Here is a 19,633-nt window from a genome sequence, read left to right as displayed (position 1 = left end):
CTTGTGGTGATGGCTTCCGTATTCAAACAGAAAAGGTTGGCCGACCGTTGCCAGTCAGGGCTCTGCAGCCTGCAGCCGATGGTCACCCTTGCAGCCATTGGAGCGTGGGGAGGGCAGGGACCTCAGCGGGATCCCAGGCCCCAAGTTCCCCCCCCCTCCAAAGCCTCCGTTTTCTCCAGCCAGGGGGACTGATCTTCTCCATCTGGAGATGGGCTGTAATTCCAGGGGATCCCCAGGCCCCAGCTGGAGGTTGGCATCCCTGTTTCCGATTCGTATGGACAGGCCAATCCACACAAAACAACTGGATTCCCTGGATGTGACTCACTTAGCTGATGCCCAGCCAAATGGCAGGCAGAGACTGGGTCCAAAGTGGGATGAAGCCCAATCAATAGAAATTTAAAAAATAAATGGGCTCATTTGCTTGCAAGAAGTTCTGGCCACGGAGTTCCTGACAATTCCCTGAAAGGGACAAGGATAGTCCATAGGATCTTTAGGGGAGTGCCACCCCCCCCCACACACACACACATACATCCCATCCACAGGATCACAGGCCAAAAGGAGAGGGAGCGCTTGGCCCTCAGTCACAATCGGATTGCAAAACAACAGCATTTCCCAGTAACGTTGGTCATTTTATTCACTCGATGCACGTGCCAGGATGGCCAGGCACCCCCGCCCAGCCACCAGCAGGGAACGGGAGAGAAATCGGGCAACCCTTGCACGTTTGGGGGTGGAACCTGGACCTCATTGGTATGCAAGGCCACAGAGCCCCCCTCCCAAGCAGCCCTTTTCTCCAGGAAAACTGATCCCTGTAGTCTAGAGATGGGTTGTAATTCCAGGGGATCCCCAGGCCCCACCTGGAGGCTGGCATCCCAATCACACACACTCCTTTATTCATACACAGAACCAACAGGCTTCAAAAGATCGAGGCGGAGGGCAAGTTTGTGCCTTGGTCATGCATCCTTCCTCCGTAGGCCACGGAATTATTTCCCACAGCCAGAGACCTAGATGTTTCCAAGGACACGCAGTCTAAAGCCCAGGCAGTATTTGGGGATGGGGCCGGGGTTGCCTGTCTGCCTCGTCCTCCTTTAATGCTCATTGCTATGGACACACCTGTATTTTGAAGGATCGCTGAGGCCTTCCACTGGCCATCTTTTTGCCAGCCGCTAGGACTGGAAAGAGCTGGGTCAGGATGTCAGCCAGTGAGAGAGAGCCAAACAACACACAGGATATTTCTTAAGTCAGGTCTGGTTTTTGCACAACTCCGAAAGAGGGCAAAACTCCCCCTGGGGCCATTTCAGCTTAGAAGAAACAGAATGGCAAGAAGGGGGTTGGGAACTCTTCCTTCTGCGCTGATTCGGGCTGGAACATTCTCCACAGGGACAGTGAGGCATCGCCAGGGAATTCAGTCCCGATTTGTCAAAAAGCATCGCGGGAAGATCGGGCCTCCGTGGCTTGTTCAAAAGTCAAGCGATCTGGTCTTGGGGGCCCCTGGCCCCGCAGGAATCGCGGCCCTCTCAAGGCTTCGAAAGGCTTAAAAAGGTAAAGGTAAAGGTATCCCCTGTGCAAGCACCGAGTCATGTCTGACCCTTGGGGTGACGCCCTCTAGCGTTTTCATGGCAGACTCAATACGGGGTGGTTTGCCAGGGCCTTCCCCAGTCATTACTGTTTACCCCCCAGCAAGCTGGGTACTCATTTTACCGACCTCGGAAGGATGGAAAGCTGAGTCAACCTTGAGCCAGCTGCTGGGATTGAACTCCCAGCCTCATGGGCAGAGCTTCAGACAGCATAACTGCTGCCTTACCACTCTGCGCCACAAGAGGCTCTTTCGAAAGGCTTAGTCACGGAGTTAACTTGATAAGGATGTCATCCCTCGGGGCATAAGACACTTCTGAGAACTGCTTGTCAAAGCCTCAAAAACCACACAGCGAGAGTCCCCGGGCTATGCAGGGCTGAGCCGAGATGTTACCCACTTTCGTATTCCCTTTTCAGTGTCAAAAAGGGCCTTCCCGTTTGGGTGGCTTTTGACTCTCCTGGCATTTCAGCTGATGCAATCCAAAACAAGAAGAAGAAAATAGGCTGACCCAAACCAAGTTTCGTATATGGACCTACAGTCAGGAGTCGACCTTCGCCAAGACTGCCCTGCAGCATACGGCGGCCTCCTGAGGGCAAGAGCCTTCCTGCACCCCGGAAGGGCTTGCCTTGCTCAGGGCCTGTATTCGAAACACTGGAGGCCTCCAAGAGTTTTCCCTGGCTTGCTAGGCCACAGCATTGACGATCGGCCCACAGTAGCCTGAACAGATATTGTTATGTAAAGGAGCCAACGGGCTAGAACCATTTTTGCATTTATTGCACCTTTTACGTATGCTGGTTTTATCTGATGCCTGACTGCTGATAAAGGCGGCAATGCCGAAATGCATCTGGTCCATGCATGCTTCGATTTCACTGAGGCTATGCTAAAAGCTGCAGAAAAGTCAATACATACATGCACACAAATGCCTCCAGGGTCCAGATTCCTGTATCAGTGGTCAGGCATCAAATATTTTAAAAAATTTGTCCCACCCTGTGTAGGCTTAAGTCCATTTCCACGGATGCTATAGAGCTGTTCAGTTTCCTTTTGATCCCTTGACTTCTCTGTTTCCTTTCCCTTCACTGTCCTCGCCATCACTTAGAATCATAGAGGGGTCTATCATAGAGGACCCTCAAGGGTCATCTAGTCTAACCCCCTGCAGAACGCAGGAAACTCTCAACTACCTGTCCACTGACAGTGACCCCAATTCCATGCCCAGATTAGCCACCCCCCCCCAAACCCACAACAGAATACCTGGCCGGTCTAGCCTGGAAGAAATTCGCTTCCCGAACCCCAAGTGGTGATGGGCATTTCCCTGGGCATGCAAGGAAGGGCCACAAGAGCCAAGCACCCCCACAGCCCCTTCTGCCCACTTGCCACAGTCCTGTTAGAGCTGTTCTCACAGAGCACTTTCTCTCAGGGCTCTCTCAGCCCCACCTACCTCACAAGGAGTCTTGTTGTTCCGGAGAGGAAGGGAAGGCGATAGGAAGCCCCTTTGGGACACCTTTGGGTAGTGAAAAGCGGGGTGTGAAAGCCAACTCTTCTCGCTCACCTGGACTGACACACCTGGAGCAAGGAAGGGGGAAGCAGGAGCCAGACGGTGGCTCACTAGAGAGCAGGAAATTGCCCGTCACCTTTTCCATCCCTCTCCGTGCTTCCTGTTCCTGATCTGACCTTGTTCCCAGGCTCTGAGCTCCCCCTCATTGGTTTGGTACAGAAAAGAAGCAGAAGAGACAGAACAGAGAGCTGTTTCACGTCAGGTCTTTACCCAGAACGTGGGTCACGTGACCTTTCCACTTCCCTACGAAGGTCAGTGTTGCCTGCTCTGGCTGGCAGCCCCTCTCCGGGGTCTCAGGCCACAGAGGTCCCAGGTTAAGCCTGACCACCGGTGGGAGGGTTGGGTCATGTGATATCGATGATGTCACCGGCATCACTCCATCACTTCCAGGTAAAACTCTGAAGCTCTAGGAATCACAGGAAACTCTCCGCTAAAAGTCTCTATTGAGGTTTTCCCCGGAACTCACTTAGCCATAGCAACTTACTGCTTTTTAATCTTTCAAACTATTTATTGTGCAACGAGGCGAATGGGCATTTCAGCCGCCAGGCAGGGGCTTTTACACCCCCTGTGATCTGTAGATACCAAGGACAGAGTTGGGGCCTTTTGTATCCAAAGCTGGGGCTTCCCCCTTGAGTTTTAAAAAGACTTGCTGTCCTCCTCTGAAAGTAAGACTCCGAGACAGGTTATAAAAAAGAGGGAGGAAGAAGGAAACTTTGCAAAAGAGACATTTTAATGTGATATTTAAGGAGGTCGGCTGACACGTCCCCAATGAGGTCGAGCACCCGCTCCTTCCGCCTCGGCAACACTTCCGCCCCCCTCACTGTTCCGCGTCAGGCGCCCCCCCTTTGCTGCGGCTGCGAGCGGGAAGCGGGTCTCTCTCTTGACTCGGCAAGCCTGCGAGCTGGAAGACGCGGCCAATTCTCCAGAGGAAACAGCGGAGCCTTTGCTGATCAGGAAATGGCCCCCTTCCAGGCAGGGACCTCCAAGCCTCCCGCTGCTCCCACTATTCCAGGTGGCCTCTGCCTGGGGGCCAAAACCTTACTTGAAATGCTGCCTATTTTGCTCGTGGACTATGGCAGCCATTCCCTCTATTTCGTATCTTGTGTCCAGACTCTTTCGTCGTTTCCCCCCCTCCTCCCAGGAGTTCCACATCTGCAGTGGTCTCTTCTTTCGTTCTCCGGCAGCTGCGATGAAATCAGCACCGCTTACGCTGCTCCCCCAAAGCATCCGCCCTGCCGAAATTCAGGCGGACAGAAGCCGGTATCCGTGCACAGCCCAGCACCCTCGAAAGGCAAAGAGGGCCCGGGAGGCAGGGGGACACCCCGGGGAGGTGGGCAGCAAAGCACAGGGGACACTTCGAAGGCAGGCACTGGGAGGGGGCTACAGGACAGCTAGGGGGGCCAGCCTGCAGGTGCCACCTGGAGATGCCCCGGAGTGACAGATCCTCTCCAGACTAGAGACCAGCGGTTCCCCTGGGGAAAATGGACCTTTTGGAGGAGGGCCTCGATGCCCTTGTGTTCCCCTGAGGTTCCCCTGGTTTCTGTACTCCCCAGCCCACACCCCCCAATCTCTAGCAGTCCTCCAGCCTGGAGCTGGAATTCGAGGGGATCCCCAGGCCCCACCTGGAGGCCAACCCCCTGCCAGTGTCAAACTGCCCCTGGGACCGTTCTGAGGGCAGGTGGGCAGGTGAAATTCCCAGCAGGGGCAGGTGGGCCCCCCCGCCCCCATTTCCCCTCTTGCGTGGGAGGGCGAGAGAGCAGAGGAGGGGAACGGTGTGCCGGAAGCCACGGCCGCCCACCCAGGAAAGGCGTCTGAGGAGTGGCTTCCCCCGAGGAAGTGCCAGCCCTCCAAACCAGAGCGGAGCGTTCCAAGCAGCTCAGGCCAGTTGGGTAAGACTGGGGTTTCCTCCCCGGCACTGTGGGCGTGGCCCTCCCTCCTCGGCTACAAAACCCCGGCCACAGAGACCCGCAGGCCTCCCAGTTCCACCCATGTCCCTCTCACTGCCAGGGGCCATGGAAGGTTCGTCCCGTTACCCGTCGGTCTTCGTGGTGGATGGGCCGGCAAGGGGGGCGCCCTTTGTGCCCCCCGTGCCAAGGAGCCAGAAGACGCGGCCCCACGGCCAGCTGTTCCTGGGCCTCCTGGTGCTCATGGCCCTCGCCGGATTAGCTGTCCAAGCCTATTTCCTGATCCGCTTCCGCAAGGAGCTGGACAAAGCAACGGCACAGGTCAGAGGTCATTCCGGGGGGGTGGGAGGGAGGGCATCTCGCTGGACAAAGAGGAGGCCTTCTCTCTGAGTGCACAACGGAGCATGGACAGCCCGGGCGGGAAAGCAGTGGATGGCGTGCCACTCTTGGTGGGCTTTGACAGGAATGTCTTTGTGTGTGGGTGTTGGGGCAAGGCAGTCATTTGGAAGGGCCAGGGCTCAGGGGCAGAGCCTCTGCTTGGCCTGTAGAAGGTCCCAGGTTCAATCCTCGGCATCTCCAGTTAAAAGGACCAGGCAGGAGGGGATGGGAAAGACTGAGACCCTGGCTCAGTAGCAAAGCCCCTGCTTGGCAGGCAGAAAGTCCCAGGTTCAATCCCCAGCAGCATCTCCAGTTAGAAGGACCAGGCAGGAGGGGATGGGAAGGACCTTGGCCGGAGACCCTGGCTCAGTGGCACAGCCTCTGCTTGGCCTGCAGAAGGTCCCAGGTTCAATCCCCGGCATCTCCAGTGGAAAGGACCAGGCAGGAGGGGATGGGAAAGACCTTGGCCTGAGACCCTGGCTCAGTGGCAGAGCCTCTGCTTGGCCTGCAGAAGGTCCCAGGTTCAATCCCCGGCATCTCCAGTGAAAAGGACCAGGCAGGAAGGGATGGGAAAGACCTTGGCCTGAGACCCTGGCTCAGTGGCAGAGCCTCTGCTTGGCCTGTAGAAGGTCCCAGGTTCAATCCCCGGCATCTCCATTTAAAAGGACCAGGCAGGAGGGGATGGGAAAGACCTTGGCCTGAGACCCTGGCTGAGTGGCAGAGCCTCTGTTTAGCAGGCAGAAGGTCCCCGGTTCAATCCCCGGCATCTCCAGTTAGAAGGACCAGGCAGGAGGGGATGGGAAAGACCTTGGCCTAAGACCCTGGCTCAGTGGCAGAGCCTCTGCTTGGCAGGCAGGAGGTCCCAGGTTCAATCCCCGGCATCTCCAGTTAAAAGGCCCAGGCAGGAGGGGATGGGAAAGTCCTTGGCCTGAGACCCTGGCTCAGTGGCAGAGCCCCTGCTTGGCAGGCAGAAGGTCCCAGGTTCAATCCCCGGCATCTCCAGTTAAAAGGACCAGGCAGGAAGGGATGGGAAAGACCTAGCCTGAGACCCTGGCTCCGTGGCAGAAGTTTGTGCTTGGGAGGTTTTTTGAGGGAGGGGGGCATGGCTCAGTGGTAGACCATTGGCTCAGTACGGATAGTAAGCTGAGTCTCAGAAAAGAAGGTGCAGTCTTTACAAGACCACCTCCAGGGCTTCCTAGTGATGCTTCACAGAAAGGGAAATGACAGAGCTGAACCGCTGTCAGATGCAAATCCTGTTGAGATTTGTGTCAGTGCACTAAACCAATCAATGTAGCATCCTCCTGGGAGAGTTTGTAACTTTTTGTGAGACCTCCAGTGTACCATGACTTCAAGGACTCACAACCAGAGCACTCACAACTACACAGAGACAAGTGGCTTGGGATGCAGAAACTCTATGGCTTGTTAATGTGTCAAAGATTAGAGCCAGCTTGGTGTGGTGGTTAGGGGCATGGACTTCTAATCTCGCGCACCGGGTTAGATTCCCCACTCCTACCCTACATGCAGCCAGCTGGGTGTTCTTGGGCTGCTGATAGTCCTGCTTTCACAAAGCAGTTCTGTCAGAGCTCTCTCCATCCTATCTACCTCACAGGGTGTCTGTTGTGGGGAGAGGAAGAGAAGGCGATTGGAAGCCCCTTGGAGACTCCTTCTGGTAGAAAAGCGGCATATAAGAACCAACTCTTCTTCTTCTTCTTCTTCTTCTTCTTCTTCTTCTTCCTCTAGTAATGTTAAGTTACGTAGCTTCGTCATGGACAGGGGCTTGGTTGACCTCACGCTTTTTAGATCTCTTGCTCTGAATTCTGACAAAGTTCAGCTCTTAAATGATCAAAGGTCATGGAGCCCTGAAGACATTCAGTCTTTCTTCCAAGCCAGATGACCTGAAGAATTTCAAGCCAAAAGCCAGTGGTTGAGGGGTGGGCCATGGCTCAGAGGGAAGGGCATCTGCTTGGCAGGCAGGAGGTCCCAGGTTCAATCCCCAGCATCTCCAGTTGAAAGGACCAGGCAGGAAGGGATGGAAAGACCTTGGCCTGAGACCCTGGCTCAGTGGCAGAGCCTCTGCTTGGCAGGCAGAAGGTCCCAGGTTCAATCCCCGGCATCTCCAGTTAGAAGGACCAGGCAGGAGGGGATGGGAAAGACCTTGGCCTGAGACCCTGGCTCAGTGGCAGAGCCTCTGCTTGGCAGGCAGAAGGTCCCAGGTTCAATCCCCAGTGGCATCTCCAGTTAAAAGACTGGCAGGGGGGGATGAGAAAGGCTACTACCCATCTGAGTGGACAGCACTGGATAGAGTGTCTGAGAGCCAGTTTGGTGTAGTGGTTAGGAGTGCGGACTTCTAATCTAGCATGCCGGGTTCGATTCCCTGCTCCCCCACATGCAGCCAGCTGGGTGACCTTGGGCTCGCCACGGCACTGATAAAACTGTTCTCACCGGGCAGTGATATCAGCGCTCTCTCAGCCTCACCCACCCCACAGGGTGTCTGTTGTGGGGAGAGGAAGGGAAGGCGACTGTAAGCTGCTTTGAGCCTCCTTTGGGTAGAGAAAAGTAGCATATAAGAACCAACTCTTCTTCTTCTTCTGATTCGGTATCAAGGGGACTAAAGATATGAAATCCACGGCCTTCCGTTTAAGGTTAGAAGTTCTGAAACAACTGGCCCTCTTCCTGTTCCTTCCCGCACGCAGCAGGGAAACCAGCGAAGCTTTTCCGTTCAGCTTTGTCTGCCTTGGGGGGCCTGCAGCCACTCTAGGTGGGGCGCTGGGGAACGGTGTCCACGGAGGGCAAGACAGGGGCAAACTAAATGTGGCCGAAAGCATCTGGAGCACCTGACAGCCCGCAAGCTTTCGAGAGGCAAAGAACCTTGGTCTGACCCCCAACCCCTGCTGTTCTCCAAGGGGCTGCTGGATTTGAACCTTGCTCTCCAAGGCAGGCCAGCCCAGCTTCCCACCTGCAAAAGTGGCTCCTGGTTACTCCTGTGAATTGACTCCAGGATCTTCTTTCCTTAGGGAGCGGCACAAGCATCCCATGAGCGACTTATCCAAGGTAGGCCTTCCCTCGACTTCAACCTGAGCCGGGGGTGACCCAGAAGCACCCCATGGAGCATTCCAGGGCCTGTCTGGTCCAGGGCTTTTGTGAACATCCCTCTTGTACGATGCGCCAAGGTCTTTTGCCAGGCAGTGTAAAAACTGCTCTTTCCTCCACTTCTTCTGCTTCAGTGCCAAAGTGCACCTGATGTCAGGTGCTGCCTCCAGGGGCTCAGCTGTAAGGATGCCAGCCTCCAGGTGGGGCCTGGGGATCCCCTGGAATTCCAGCTCCTCTCCAGACTGCAGAGATCAGTTCCCCTGGAGGAAAGGGCTGCTTGGGAAGGGGGACTCTGTGGCCTTGGACCCCACTGAGGATCAGGGATGCCAGCCTCCAGGTGGGGCCTGGGGATCCCCTGGAATTCCAGCTCCTCTCCAGACTGCAGAGATCAGTTCCCCTGGAGGAAAGGGCTGCTTGGGAGGGGGGACTCTGTGGCCCTGGACCCCACTGAGGATCAGGGATGCCAGCCTCCAGGTGGGGCCTGGGGGTCCCCTGGAAGAGCAGTTCTCCCGGAGAAAAGGGCTGCTTGGGAGGGAGACTCTGTGGCCTTGGACCCCACTGAGGGTCAGGGATGCCAGCCTCCAGGTGGGGCCTGGGGATCCCCAGAATGACAGCTCCTCTCCAGACTGCAGAGATCAGTTCCCCTGGAGGAAAGGGCTGCTTGGGAGGGGGGACTCTGAGGCCTTGGACCCCACTGAGGGTCAGGGATGCCAGCCTCCAGGTGGGGCCTGGGGATCCCCTGGAATTCCAGCTCCTCTCCAGACTGCAGAGATCAGTTCCCCTGGAGGAAAGGGCTGCTTGGGAGGGGGGACTCTGTGGCCTTGGACCCCACTGAGGGTCAGGGATGCCAGCCTCCAGGTGGGGCCTGGGGATCCCCTGGAATTCCAGCTCCTCTCCAGACTGCAGAGATCAGTTCTCTGGAGGAAAGGGCTGCTTGGGAGGGGGGACTCTGGCCTTGGACCCCACTGAGGGTCAGGGATGCCAGCCTCCAGGTGGGGCCTGGGGATCCCCAGAATGACAGCTCCTCTCCAGACTGCAGAGATCAGTTCCCCTGGAGGAAAGGGCTGCTTGGGAGGGGGGACTCTGTGGCCTTGGACCCCATGGAGGGTCAGGGATGCCAGCCTCCAGGTGGGGCCTGGGGATCCCCTGGAATTCCAGCTCCCCTCCAGACTGCAGAGATCAGTTCCCCTGGAGAAAAGGGCTGCTTGGGAGGGGGGACTCTGTGGCCTTGGACCCCACTGAGGGTCAGGGATGCCAGCCTCCAGGCGGGGCCTGGGGATCCCCTGGAATTCCAGCTCCTCTCCAGACTGCAGAGATCAGTTCCCCTGGAGAAAAGGGCTGCTTGGGAGGGGGGACTCTGTGGCCTTGGACCCCACTGAGGGTCAGGGATGCCAGCCTCCAGGTGGGGCCTGGGGATCCCCAGAATGACAGCTCCTCTCCAGACTGCAGAGATCAGTTCCCCTGGAGGAAAGGGCTGCTTGGGAGGGGGAACTCTGGGGCCTTGGACCCCACTGAGGGTCAGGGATGCCAGCCTCCAGGTGGGGCCTGGGGATCCCCAGAATGACAGCTCCTCTCCAGACTGCAGAGATCAGTTCCCCTGGAGGAAAGGGCTGCTTGGGAGGGGGGACTCTGAGGCCTTGGACCCCACTGAGGGTCAGGGATGCCAGCCTCCAGGTGGGGCCTGGGGATCCAGCCCTGGAATTCCAGCTCCTCTCCAGACTGCAGAGATCAGTTCCCCTGGAGGAAAGGGCTGCTTGGGAGGGGGGACTCTGTGGCCTTGGACCCCACTGAGGGTCAGGGATGCCAGCCTCCAGGTGGGGCCTGGGGATGCCCTGGAATTCCAGCTCCTCTCCAGACTGCAGAGATCAGTTCCCCTGGAGAAAAGGGCTGCTTGGGAGGGGGGACTCTGTGGCCTTGGACCCCACTGAGGGTCAGGGATGCCACCCTCCAGGAGGGGCCTGGGGATCCCCCGGAATTCCAGCTCCTCTCCAGACTGCAGAGATCAGTTCCCCTGGAGGAAAGGGCTGCTTGGGAGGGGGAACTCTGTGGCCTTGGACCTCACGGAGGGTCAGGGATGCCAGCCTCCAGGTGGGGCCTGGGGATGCCCTGGAATTCCAGCTCCTCTCCAGACTGCAGAGATCAGTTCCCCTGGAGGAAAGGGCTGCTTGGGAGGGGGGACTCTGTGGCCTTGGACCTCACGGAGGGTCAGGGATGCCAGCCTCCAGGTGGGGCCTGGGGATCCCCCGGAATTCCAGCTCCTCTCCAGACTGCAGAGATCAGTTCCCCTGGAGAAAGGGGCTGCTTGGGAGGGGGAACTCTGTGGCCTTGGACCTCACGGAGGGTCAGGGATGCCAGCCTCCAGGTGGGGCCTGGGGATCCCCTGGAATTCCAGCTCCTCTCCAGACTGCAGAGATCAGTTCCCCTGGAGGAAAGGGCTGCTTGGGAGGGGGGACTCTGTGGCCTTGGACCTCACGGAGGGTCAGGGATGCCAGCCTCCAGGTGGGGCCTGGGGATCCCCTGGAATTCCAGCTCCTCTCCAGACTGCAGAGATCAGTTCCCCTGGAGGAAAGGGCTGCTTGGGAGGGGGGACTCTGTGGCCTTGGACCTCACGGAGGGTCAGGGATGCCAGCCTCCAGGTGGGGCCTGGGGATCCCCCGGAATGCCAGCTCCTCTCCAGACTGCAGAGATCAGTTCCCCTGGAGGAAAGGGCTGCTTGGGAGGGGGACTCTGTGGCCTTGGACCCCACTGAGGGTCAGGGATGCCACCCTCCAGGAGGGGCCTGGGGATCCCCCGGAATTCCAGCTCCTCTCCAGACTGCAGAGAGGCCTGTAGAGAGCCAGGGTCATGTGGTGGCTGGAGTCTTGGATTTGGGAGACCCGCATTCGAATCTCTGCCCTGCCATGGAAGCTTGCTGGTTGAATGCTGGCCAGTCGCATCTGCGCAGCCTGACCTCCCTTGCAGGGCTGTTGAGAGGACTGAATGGAGGAGCAGAGTTACATACACCGCCGTGGGTCCCCCTTGAGGAGAACAGTGCGGTAGAAATTAAAGATCAAAAATCTGTGGGGCAGCTCACCCCTTCCCGCAGGGCCACGTTTCCATAACGCAAAGAGCTGCCAAATGCAGCCAAGGCCTGAGGAAGGCGGGCTCCCACCCAAAGGAGTTTAGATCCACTGATCTCTGTTGACTACCAAGGTCTGTGGACAGGGAAGCCTCTAGGAAAACTCACATCCATCTGATTTACTTCAACAGATCCCAGGCCTCCTCCTCCTCCTGAAAAACCTGGTGCTCACCTGACAGGTAAGAAAGCGCCCAATCAAAGCCCGTCTCTTTGGAGGGGGGGAGGATTAAGGGAGAGGACAAGAGAGGGAGGGAGAGGCAGGATCAGGAGCCAGCCAGTTCCTCTGCAGGGCCAGCAACAGGGCACAGAAATGCCTTAGAAGAATCCCGGTTGGATCAGACCAGGGAGGGTCCCTCCAGCCCAGTCCTGCACAGAGGCCAGCCAGTTCCCCTGCGGTTGCCTCCTGGCTGTGGGATTCAGAGGACGAGTGACCCTGACTTAGGGGTTCCCCTCAGTTTCCTTGGCTCGCAGTCCTTAGCCTTTGGGCTGGAGATGTTGGGGACTGGACGGGGGTGCCCGACCCCTGAGCCAAGCTCCCTCCCCGCAGTTTTGGCAATGCATGGCCACAGCACCGAGAGCCTCACCCATCGCCCCCGGCGATCAGCCGGAAGTGGCGACCTGTCCTTTCCCTTTCTCCCGGTGAGCGGAGCAGCCTCCCTCGCCCTCCCGTTCCCCGCCCTGCCCTGCTCCGGCGGATGCTGAAGGGGACGCTGTCGGTGGTTGTTTTCCAGCGGCTTCCTTCACCGTGACAGGGAACGACACTCTGCAGTGGGAGCACCAGCACGGCCTGGCTTTCCTCCAGGAGATGGGCTACGAGGCGGGGTCCCTCATCTGCCGGAAGCCGGGACATTACTACGTCTACACCAAGGTCTCCTTGGAGCACGCCAGCTGCTCAACGGTGCCGCAGGCGATCAGGCTGGTCACCCACAGTGTTTGCAAGAGGACTCCGCTCTACCCGAGGGAGATTGTGCTTCTGACCAACATCGTCCCCTCCTGCGGCACAGAAACCTGGCGGCAGAACAGCTTCCTGGCCGGAGTGGTTCAGCTGCAGGAGAAGGAGGAGATCTACGTCAAGGTCTCCCAGGCACAGCTGGTGAGGGCCAAGGACGGGACCAGGTCCTACTTCGGCACCTTCATGATCTGAAGCAGGTTCGGACTTTGAGCCAAGGGCCACGCCCAGGAAGCCCTGGCAAGGGCCGTGGCCAGCCGCTGGAACTCGACTTCAGCCGCTCGAGAGCTACAAGAACGGAGCAGGGAGGGAGGGTGACCTTGAACCTCTAGCGGATGGATGTAGGGTTTCCCCCTCCAGCCTGGGCGATTCCTGGAGACTTGGAGTATGTGACCTATGGGGAGGGAGGAATTTAGGAGGGATTTCCACCTAGAATGTATCATGTGTCATAGAATCTGCCTTCTGAAGCAGCCCTTTTCTCCAGGGGAACTAATCTCTGCAGTCTGGAGAGAGCTTGTAAATAATTCCAGGAGATTTCCTTTCCCTATTTGGAAGGTGGCCACCGGAGTTGTATTGGTTGTCTGTAAACAGAGGAAAATAAGAAGATATTTGGATAGAATGATGGGACATGGCTGTGGGGAAGTGCATAGCCCCCCCTCCCCAAACAACAGCATTCTGCCCAAAGGAAATAAGGGGGGTTTTTTCCTCCCCTCTCTCCACTTGCAGACATGGGTCTGTCTCTTGCAGCAGTGCCAGTTGCTGTTCTAGGGTCCGTCTCTGGCTTTCCCAGTCTGAAGGGCCTGCAAAACCAGTTTGGTGGAAGTTAAGCAGAGGTGTACCCTTCAAAGCTTGTCAACCTCAGTGGGGGGACTCTGCTCTGGCAGGCCCAGGAGGCCTCTGACAAACGTCCCTGGCTCTGTAACGGGGAAGGGACTCTGCCACTGACGGGCCTCCCTGGGAATGAGGCATTGTGCGGACTTCCATAACTTCATCCTGCGCAGTTGGGCCAAGGGGGCCGCTGCACCTGAAGCCGTGCCTCGTGCGAGGAAGCTAATTTCAGACAAGCCCTAACTCTGACGTGGGATCCGCAGACATGCCTGGTGACCAGCGCTGCAGCCCAATAAGCTACAGCATTCACGGTGTTCTTTAGGCCTTATTTATTTGCCCCTCTCTTCCTGGTGTTCTTGAAGCAATTATACAGGTTCTATTTAGCCACCTTTTTACGCACTCCTGTGCAAGCCCATTCGACATTGGCACCCATCCGGAAGAAGTTCCTGACAGTCAGAGTGGTTCCTCATTGGAACAGGCTTCCTCAGGAGGTGGTGGGTTCTCCATCTTTGGAGATTTCTAAACAGAGGCTGGAGAGCCATCTGACGGAGAGGCTGATTCTGTGAAGGCTCAAGGGGGTGGCAGGTGACAGTGGATGAGCGAGAGGGTTGGGAGTGTCCTGCATAGTGCAGGGGGTTGGATTGGATGACCCAGGAGTTCCCTTCCAATTCTGTTATTCTATGATTCTAAATTCCATCTCAACCTCCGGAAGAAGTTCCTGACAGTTAGAGCGGTTCCTCAGTGGAACAGGCTTCCTCGGGAGGTGGTGGGTTCTCCATCTTTGGAGATTTCTAAACAGAGGCTGGAGAACCATCTGATGAAGAGGCTGATTCTGTGAAGGCTCAAGGGGGTGGCAGTTGACAGTGGATGAGCGAGAGGGATGTGAGTGTCCTGCACGGTGCAGGGGGTTGGACTAGATGACCCAAGAGGTCCCTTCCAACTCTATGATTCTATGACCCGAAATGACAGTTGCCCGACATTTGTCTACGTAGCAAAATGACAGCGAAATTTGTCTACTTAGCAAACAAGGGGACTTTAAAGTGAAGGTAATCCTCTCTGGGTTTGGTGTGATGCTGGCCAATCAGAGACCATGCTGTGAGTGGGAGGGCAGTACAGCCAGCCAATCAGAACTGAATGAGAGCAACAGACGTCAAGTGAGAGCAAGGGAGGTGAATGCTTTTTTGCAAGAGGGGACGAGAATGCGCAAGAAGGCTCAGAAGATGTTTGCAAAAAGCCATGAGAGATTGTGGACAAGGAGTGGTATGTAGCAAAATAAAGGATGTATAAAAATTGACCCGCTTGCTTGTGGTCTGTTGTTTCTCAAAGAACGTGTCGGTGCTTTTCTGTCCTGGGAAGGGCAAACCGGCCCTGCGTGTCTCTTGCCCTGGAATGCCCTGCAGATGGGGTTGGCGTGAGGGAATGGCGACTCTGCAACCCACTCTAATTCTCCTCCTCCTCCGTCTGGAGAACCAGGGTGCTGCGATGCTTAAGAGTTCACCTCTCCAATGCCATGGAAGCACAGGGGTGACCTTGAGCTAGGCACACCCTCCCAACCTAAACTGCCTTGCAGGGTTGTTGTAACGATAAAATAGAAGAGAGAACAACATCAGTTGGAGAGAAAAGGTGCAAACGAATGAAATAATAAATTACTCTTATCCTGGGAGATAATCGTTCCCCTGATGTCAAAGAGGGCCACAATGATATTGCTCAAAAATCACTGAGATAAACACCACAAGGAGGAAACACAGTATCAGCAGTCAGAACAAAACACAAGTTTCAAAACTGTGCATGGAATAAGCTGTACGATGAAGTATTCTAAACAATAATCTCAAAAAGTGCATCTCTGAATAATCTTCTCATTCACAGCCAGTTTGCCAATCAATAATGCCACAGGCTCTCCGGCTTCAAGCGCTTTTGTGATTAAATCATCTTTATGTCAGAGATAATACTGAATGCTGTATGAGACGTGGTTCTGGAGGGATGCACAGATGTGATCTGAAGAAGTGGAGGGGAACCAGTTCACATAGGCAGCCCCACCCTGTCTGTTGTGGGGCGTGGAAGGGAAGGCAATTGTAAGGCACTTTGAGACTCCTCTGCGGAGTGATGTGGGATATAAAAAACAACTCTCCTTTTTCATCTACAACGGGAAATTGAATTATTAATTTACAAACCAGATGAGAATGAGAAGGCTATTTGTATTTTGTTCTTGGAAATCTCTGTTCTCCCAGTGAGGGTTGAAAGAGAACATGAATCGTGTTCATGTCACAATTTGAGGTAAGGAAAACTGGCTTCCATGCAGAAGCCTCAGTTGTCTTTTGGGATCACCTCCTTCTCCGATTTGAATCACTACTCCAGCGGGACCTCCAGGAGGGCACAAATGCAGGTACCATGTCAGCCTACGGCCAGGCAGAGAGCAATGGGGACGGTCCGTAGTATAACTCGTAGCACACAGCCGGTTCTAGCGGGAAAAAGGCTCTCCCACTAGCGCTGGTCTCGTAACGCACAAGTTTCCGGTCTCGCCGAAATCGCAACAAAGGAGGCGAAATTTTTCTGCGCTTCCTCTTGCCCCTGGCCGTCAATCAGACAGAACAGCCAATGAACTGTTGTGTTCGTGCTTCCCTTTAAAAGCTGTTCTTTAAAAACCCGAAAACACCTGTAGCAACACCTGTAGCAACACATATTCATTCATTCAGTGTATCAGAAAGACCTTTTTCGCTGGCGTAGGCGCTGGCGCTTAATCGTTTACACGCTCTTAAAGTAAAACAAACCAACAAAAAATCCCCCCCCCTAGTGCTATATTTGGCTGAAATTGCGGGAAGTGTCAACAGGGGGGGCTGTATTGTGTTTGGAAACTTTAGGGACAATTGCTGGTTTAAGGGGGAATAAATGGCGATTGCAGTGCTGGGAGCTCGGGTGTGAGAGCTTAGGGAGGGACATGCTTGCTACCGATATAGTGAGAACGCACATGACTTTTTCGGATGTGTTGCAGGTTGTTCTCAAGAGTCTAGCGGGGGTTTTTTTAGCAGGAATCCACTTTTGTGGATTCCCCAAAACCGCTACAAAGAAGCGATTTTTGCGGGAGTGTTGCAGAAAAATAAATAGCGTTACACAATGGTAACACGTCAGCAACAGTAACGCTGTGCGGAATGGCCCTGAGGCTGAGGGGCTACCAGGACTGTGCTGCAACCCTTGGTCTGTAGGCTTGCTTCAGCAGAAGCATCGCTGGAACGGAAGACGTGCATGAGAGGGCGGCAGGAAGAGCTCTCTCTCTCTCTCTCTCTCTCTCTCTGACTCTCCACTTTCAGTTTTCTAAGAAACTCCCACCCCCTCTGCCACCCTTTGTAGTTCCCTTGAATTTTCATTTACTGGTTCTTCATGTGGTTGGAAATTCTGAACACAGATTGGAGGACCCTGCCTGGCTAGCTCTGTCTAGTTTCTAGAAGAGTTGGTACTTATATGCCGCTTTTCTCTACCCGAAGGAGTCTCCAAGCAGCTTCCAGTCGCCTTCCCTTCCTCTCCCCACAACAGACACCCTGTGAGGGAGGGGAGGCTGAGAGAGCCCTGAGATTACTGAAGAAGAGAAGAGTTGGTTCTTATAGGCCGCTTTTCTCTACCCGAAGGAGTCTCAAAGTGGCTTCCAGTCTCCTTCCCTTTCCTCTCCCCACAACAGACACCCTGTGAGGGAGGGGAGGCTGAGAGAGCCCTGAGATTACTGAAGAAGAGAAGAGTTGGTTCTTATATGCCGCTTTTCTCTCCCTGAAGGAGTCTCCAAGCGGCTTCCAGTCGCCTCCCCTTTCCTCTCCCCTCAACAGACACCCTGTGAAGTGGGTGAGGCTGAGAGAGCCCTGAGATTACTGAAGAAGAGTTGGGTCTTATATGTCACTTTTCCCTACCCGAAGGAGTCTCAAAGCGGCTTCCATTCGCCTTCCTTTTCCTCTCCCCACAACAGACACCCTGTGGGGTGGGTGAGGCTGAGAGAGCCCTGATATCACTGCTCAGTCAGAACAGTTTTATCAGTGCTGTGGGGAGCCCAAGGTCACCCAGCTGGCTGCATGTGGGGGAGCGGGGAATCAAACCCAGCTTGCCAGATTAGAAGTCCACACTCCTAACCACGACACCTAGCCAGTTCTCTTGTTCCTTCAGCTCACACGATTCAGCTTTTGCATGACTTAAATTTCTGACCTGCGCATACATTCTTTAAGAACTGCACTTTTACCCTCCTGGAACGGTATGTTTCGTGTCTCATTGCATGACAGGAAAACCAACCCACCCACTCCAAAGCCCCGTCTCTCTGCAACCCAGCTGGAACTGAACTCTGTTAAAACTATAGCCGCCCCCCCCCTCCTGCCCAAAACACTCCAGCCTGGCCCTGTTGCGTGTCTTGCCTGGACCCCAGCAGATGAGGCAGAGAGCAGGGGCCTTGCAAGAGAAATGCCCAGCTGGGCGGGGGGGGGGGGAAACGGAGGCTGGAAATGCTGCCTCAGGGCCTCACCTCACTCCTGCTGGGCCTCGTGCAGGCTTCCTTTGGGGCCAACCACACCACGGGGGAGTTGAGTGCATGGGGGGGGGGGAGGATTTCCTGCCGCCTCCAACTTTCACTTGGCTGGAGCATTCACTGCACCCACTTCTGTAGCTCGAGCTTTCGCAAGGGACCTCAGCGTGTGCATCGGCACGGAAGGGGACTCGGAGTCAGCTCAGGCCTCCCCATGTGAAGGGCTTTCCTCGTGCAGGAAGCAAGAAGCCCCTTGCTGGAGTGAGTGACTCAGAAGGCACCACCTCGCCCCGAGGGTGTTTAGCTCTTATCTCCTTGAAGGAGATGCATCCCTCTGTCTGCCTCTGGCCGCTGCCCACTCCCCTCCAGCTTTGTCTTCCCCTTCTCTGCACATGGCCTCCCAAGGAGACGCCGGTCCGTCTCTGCAGGCCCCTCCTGTAGAGACCTGCTCTCAGACTCCCCACGACCAGAAAGAGGACATTTACTCCGCAGCCATAAACTTTCCCCTAATCCTGTGACAGAAATCTCTCTCCTGGGACCATGTGGAATTAGTTAAGGGTGGCATACTGTCGTACGAGCACCGGCTGGCCAAAAGGGGCACTTTGTGTGTGGAGAGGCCCTGAAATACTTCCGAGCAGCCAGGGACCCTGGACTCCCCACGAACCAACCACTTCTGTCCTTCTCTTGCTAGCCCAATGGCGGGAGATCGCGGGAGCCAAGCAGGATCGGCCCTGCTTAGCACTTGGATGGGAGACCACCAGGGCAGGGTTGCAACGCAGAGGCAGGCAGGGCAAACCGCCCCTGAGCACCTCTTGTGTCGAAAGCTCTGCAGAGGTGGGCTGGATGGGGAAATCCTTGAGACTGGGAGATTGGGACCTGGGGAGGGCTGGTGGTGGGAGCAGGAGAAGGGCCAGAAGGGTCTGGTCGTCATGACGGTGAGCCCCCTGAGTCCTGCTGGATTGGTGGGTTCACAAACCAGGACCCTGGTGGGAGGTCAATTCAGCTCTTTGCTGGGACCCCAGAAGGAGGCAAAACTGAACCGAAGAAACCCACAGCCGACCCCAACTGAGAGGCAGAAGCCCCACGACCGATCTTCCTGCCTGTGCACGCTAGAGGTCAGCTTCACTTTGAACTGACTGGATTCCACAGAGGGATCTAGCCACGCAGGGGTCAGTTACGGTGCAGGCTGAGGATCCTGCCTGGGACCTCCAGCTTGGTCCTCAGCAGAACAACGGACGCTGCAGCCCATCCTCCAAAGCATCCATATTCTTCAGGGGAAGGGATTTCCGCAGCTCAGAGATCAGCAGAAATCCCTGGAGGTTGGCATCCCTAGGGGGAGGGGGAGGGGGAGGAGGCCATGGCCCTGTGCCCGTTTCCATCTGGGTTTGGCTCTCTTTTTGGCTGTTCTGATCACCTCCGCTGGGTGGCCTATTTGGGCTCTGGCCAGGGTGAAGATCGAGACACGGCAGAGGATGTGGGGAGGCAGCTGACTTTCCGCCGGTCTCTTCTTGACAGGCACCCACAGACAGCGGGCGGGGGGGGGGGGGGAGGACGGGACATGGAGGCTTTGCAGACCAAAAAGTTTGTTCCTTTCCTCTGTGATGCAAAGTGTTGTTCCAAAGGGCAGGGGCGTTTTCGTGCCTGTGCAGCCGGAGAGCCCCACGCCTCTCTGCAGAAGGCAGGCCCTTCCACTTGCAGAAAGGGGAAATCTGTAAGCACCAACTTCATGGAAATCAATCCCACTATGAG

The 19,633-nt window shown here is 56.0% G+C and overlaps 1 protein-coding gene across 1 annotated transcript; it reads left to right on the top strand.

Moving 5' to 3' along the window:
* Positions 1-5,095: 5,095 nt before the first annotated feature.
* TNFSF14 (TNF superfamily member 14) lies at positions 5,096-14,668 on the top strand. Its single transcript, XM_077329851.1, has 4 exons — positions 5,096-5,350; positions 8,422-8,458; positions 11,747-11,794; positions 12,347-14,668. Exons 1-4 carry the CDS (start codon positions 5,114-5,116, stop codon positions 12,757-12,759), a joined length of 735 nt encoding a protein of 244 aa, XP_077185966.1. The 5' UTR covers positions 5,096-5,113; the 3' UTR covers positions 12,760-14,668.
* Positions 14,669-19,633: the final 4,965 nt, after the last annotated feature.

Source organism: Paroedura picta, chromosome 3 (genome assembly GCF_049243985.1).
Source record: "Paroedura picta isolate Pp20150507F chromosome 3, Ppicta_v3.0, whole genome shotgun sequence".
Lineage (NCBI taxonomy): Eukaryota > Metazoa > Chordata > Lepidosauria > Squamata > Gekkonidae > Paroedura > Paroedura picta.
This window is presented reverse-complemented; position numbering and strand designations above follow the sequence as displayed.

Coding starts and splice junctions, on each gene's coding strand:
- TNFSF14 (XM_077329851.1), top strand. CDS start 5,114: ATGTCCCTCTCACTGCCAGGGGCCATGGAAGGTTCGTCCCGTTACCCG. Junction 5,351..8,421: donor TGGACAAAGCAACGGCACAG/GTCAGAGGTCAT, acceptor TTCTTTCCTTAG/GGAGCGGCACAAGCATCCCA. Junction 11,795..12,346: donor ACCTGGTGCTCACCTGACAG/GTAAGAAAGCGC, acceptor GTTGTTTTCCAG/CGGCTTCCTTCACCGTGACA.